General features: G+C 62.0%; 2 protein-coding genes across 2 annotated transcripts in view; both read left to right on the top strand.

Moving 5' to 3' along the window:
* Window positions 1–180, top strand: part of ETH_00011735 (uncharacterized protein) — a gene marked incomplete at both ends in the record, with an annotated part of 462 nt that extends 282 nt beyond the window's left edge. Inside the window, one exon of the mRNA XM_013376558.1 lies at window positions 33–180. Within this exon, the coding sequence (XP_013232012.1) occupies window positions 33–180 (148 nt within the window). The remainder of the gene's footprint in view (window positions 1–32) is intronic.
* Window positions 181–1,943: 1,763 nt separating this feature from the next.
* The window catches only part of ETH_00011740 (adaptin N terminal region domain-containing protein, putative), a gene marked incomplete at both ends in the record, with an annotated part of 2,466 nt that continues 1,450 nt past the window's right edge, over window positions 1,944–2,959 (top strand). Inside the window, one exon of the mRNA XM_013376559.1 lies at window positions 1,944–2,849. Within this exon, the coding sequence (XP_013232013.1) occupies window positions 1,944–2,849 (906 nt within the window). The remainder of the gene's footprint in view (window positions 2,850–2,959) is intronic.

Consider the following 2,959-nt stretch of genomic DNA (forward strand, 5'->3'; position numbering starts at 1 on the left):
TTAGAAAACTTTTTTGGTGCTGCAGTTAGCAGGCCTTCGGACTTGGCCCGCAAGCAGCAGCAGCAGCAGCAGCAGCAGCAGCAGCAGCAGGGCAGCAAGCGCGGCAAGAGGCAGCAGCGCGCTGCGGCTCCGAAGGCGCTGCCGCCACCGGCCAAACGCAGGGCCAGCAGCACCAAATGACAACACGCAGACTTTTAACTCATTTACTACTTATTTATTATTCATTTATTGCTTATTTATTGTTTGTTTTTTTATTTATTTCGCTTCTTTTTGGTTGTTCATTGGTTTCTTTCCTCGTTGCTTCCCCGTAGCGAGGCCCCTGGGGTGTATAGACAGCTCCTGCTGCATCTAAATGCACTCTAGCAGCCGGCGCTGCACTTTCGCAGCTCCACTACCAGCTAGCTAGCTAGCTAGCTAGCTAGCTAGCTAGCCAGCTAGCCATAAGAAGCCTGGCCTACCTAGGGGCCCCCTTCTAGCTAGCTAGATAGCCAGAGGGAGACAGAACGACCTACAGGCATCCCCCCAACTAGCTAGCTAGCTAGCTGGGGGAAGCCAGAACTGCCTAGGGGCCCCTTTATAGCTAGCTAGCTAGCTACGGTGAGCCGGGACAACCTGGGGGCCCCATTCTAGCTAGCTAGCTAGCTAGCTAGCTAGAGGGGGCCAGAACTACCTAAGGAGCACCCTATAGCGTGCTAGCTAGCTAGGGAGAGCCAGAACTGTCTGGGTGTTTCACCCATAGATAGCTAGCTAGCGAACAAGAACAACGGCTAGCTGGGGGCCCCCCGTATAGCTTCGAGAAGCCAGAGGTGGACGGGGGGCCCCTTCTATAGCTAGCTAGCTAGCTACTTAAAGCCACAGCTAGCTGCCCACGCTGCAGGGCATTCTCTCGGGTGTGGGGCCCCTGGCTACTGTGCTGCACAGCGCTGCTGCTGCCAGCTGCTGCTGGCCAGCCAGCCGAGGTCCCTGCGGCTGCAGCACCGTCCGCAGGCGCTGCTGTTGCTTTGCTGCTGCGGCCTTAGCACTGCCGCAGCCGCAGCAGCAGCAGCAGCAGCACAGGGGCTTCAGCGCAGGAGCTGGGGTCCTTCTGAACCTTTTTGCGAGCTTTTCATCAGGAACTTCATAAAGACAAAATGCAGAAGAGAGAAGGAGCGAAATTGTGGCCGTGGGGCCTCCAGCGCGGAAATGAAGTTCGCCGTAGAAAGGGTTATAGGCGGCGGGAGGGGGGGCGGCGAGTCTGCGGGGCCCCCTGGGTCGGTTGCGCACTGACAAGGAGAAAAAGAAAGGAAATAGTTTTTAGAATTTGGAAGTAAAGTCCAAAAAAGGAAAGGAGGAGCGGGACAGCAGCCAGGGGCAGTGGGCGTAAGGCGCGGCGGCGTGGGCGGGGGCTGTGGATGGCGGGCGGTTGATCCTGGGTTTCCGTGTTGCAGTTTTTTTTAGCTTTTGTTTCTTGAAAATAAATTTCTTGTGTTGTTCTTTTTATCCGAAAGACTCGCTGTTGGCTGCCGTGGCTCCTGACAAATCAATGCGTCGGCCGTGAGCTGTCTGCGCGCGCCTCTCCCGCGAAACCTGGCTCCGGTTCTCCGCGCTTCTTCGCAGTTCCTTCTTTTTTCGCGGAATTCCTTCCGTATTTCACCTTTTGGAGTTCTTGAGGCGCGGCGTTTCTTGCGTTTCCCGGAGCTTTCCGGGCGTTTGGGCGCCGGCTGGAAGCGGCGGTGGCAGCGGCTGCTCGCGCGTGGAACGGGCCGGGCTGCGCGCGTCTGAGCCAGTGGCGCGTGCGAAGCAGCAGCAAAAGCAAAAAGAGTTCTTTCGGGAAGCATTTCGAGGCTTCGAAGCGCTGCTTTCCGCGCGGAAGAGGCGCGTTGCGCGGGTGCGGAGCCCGGCGGCGGCGCCTGCGGTGTCTGTACACCGGGCCGCCCGGCGCAGCGCCGCAGGCCGCGCCGTGCATGCGCAGGGGCCCCCCTGGAGGGTCGCAGGGCCGGGGGCCCCCCGGAGGCAGCGGAGCGGCGGGGCCCCCCGTTGCGCGCGCTGCTGCAGCGATGCAGCAGCAAGTGGGGAAGGTGCGCAGCGCCACGCAAGCTGCTGCTGCACCGCTGGTGCAAAAGGCCTCCGAAGGCGTGCGGGCGCTGCTGCGGCTGGTGAGCTCCAGCGAGAGCAGCTACTTCGTGGAGGGGGAGCAGCAAGCTGCGCAGATCCGGCAGCAGCTGGCGAGCAGCAGCACGGAGCTGAAGCTGGCGGGGCTGCGGCGGGTGCTGGCAGCAGAAGCAGCAGCAGCAGCAGCAGCAGCAACGGGGCCCTCCCCCTTCTTCGCAGACGTCCTCAAGAACCTCTCCACCCCCGACTTCGAACTCAAAAGACTTGTTTATCTTTACCTCGTGCTGCATGCACAGGAAGCCCCAGACTTGGCGCTGCTGGCCCTCAATGGCTACCAGAAAGACCTCTGCAGCAGCTCCCACGTGCTGCGCGCAGCAGCACTTAAGTCCTTGTCTTCGCTGCAGCTGCTGGAGGCGGCGCAGCTGCTGCTGCACAGTCTCCGCCGCGCAGCAGCAGACACGTCCCCCCTTGTCCGCAAGACTGCAGCGCATGCAGCAGCAAAACTCTTCTTCCTCGACGCAGACCAGCGCCACGAGCTCGTGCTGCTGCTGCTGCAGCTGCTGGCGGACGGCGAGCTCGCCGTTGCTGGCGCTGCACTTGTCTCCTTCCGCCTTGTCTTCTTCCAGTCCCTCCAGGCCTCTCCGGGGCCCCAGGGGGGCCCCCAGGGGGGCCCCCACGGCGGGGGGCCCCCGGGGGGGCCCCAGGGGGGCCCCGGGGGGCCCCTCGAACGCGGGGGGGCCCCCGAGACCCAGGAGGAGGTCCTTGCAATGCTCCACCCCTTCTTCTCCCGCCTTGTTGCTGCTCTTCCCCAGCTGCAGCCGGGGCCCCAAGTTGTGGCCCTGGACCTTCTTACCCGCTACTGCCGCTG

Source organism: Eimeria tenella, genomic scaffold (assembly GCF_000499545.2).
Source record: "Eimeria tenella Houghton genomic scaffold, Eth_scaff37, whole genome shotgun sequence".
NCBI classification, from domain to species: Eukaryota; Apicomplexa; class Conoidasida; order Eucoccidiorida; family Eimeriidae; genus Eimeria; species Eimeria tenella.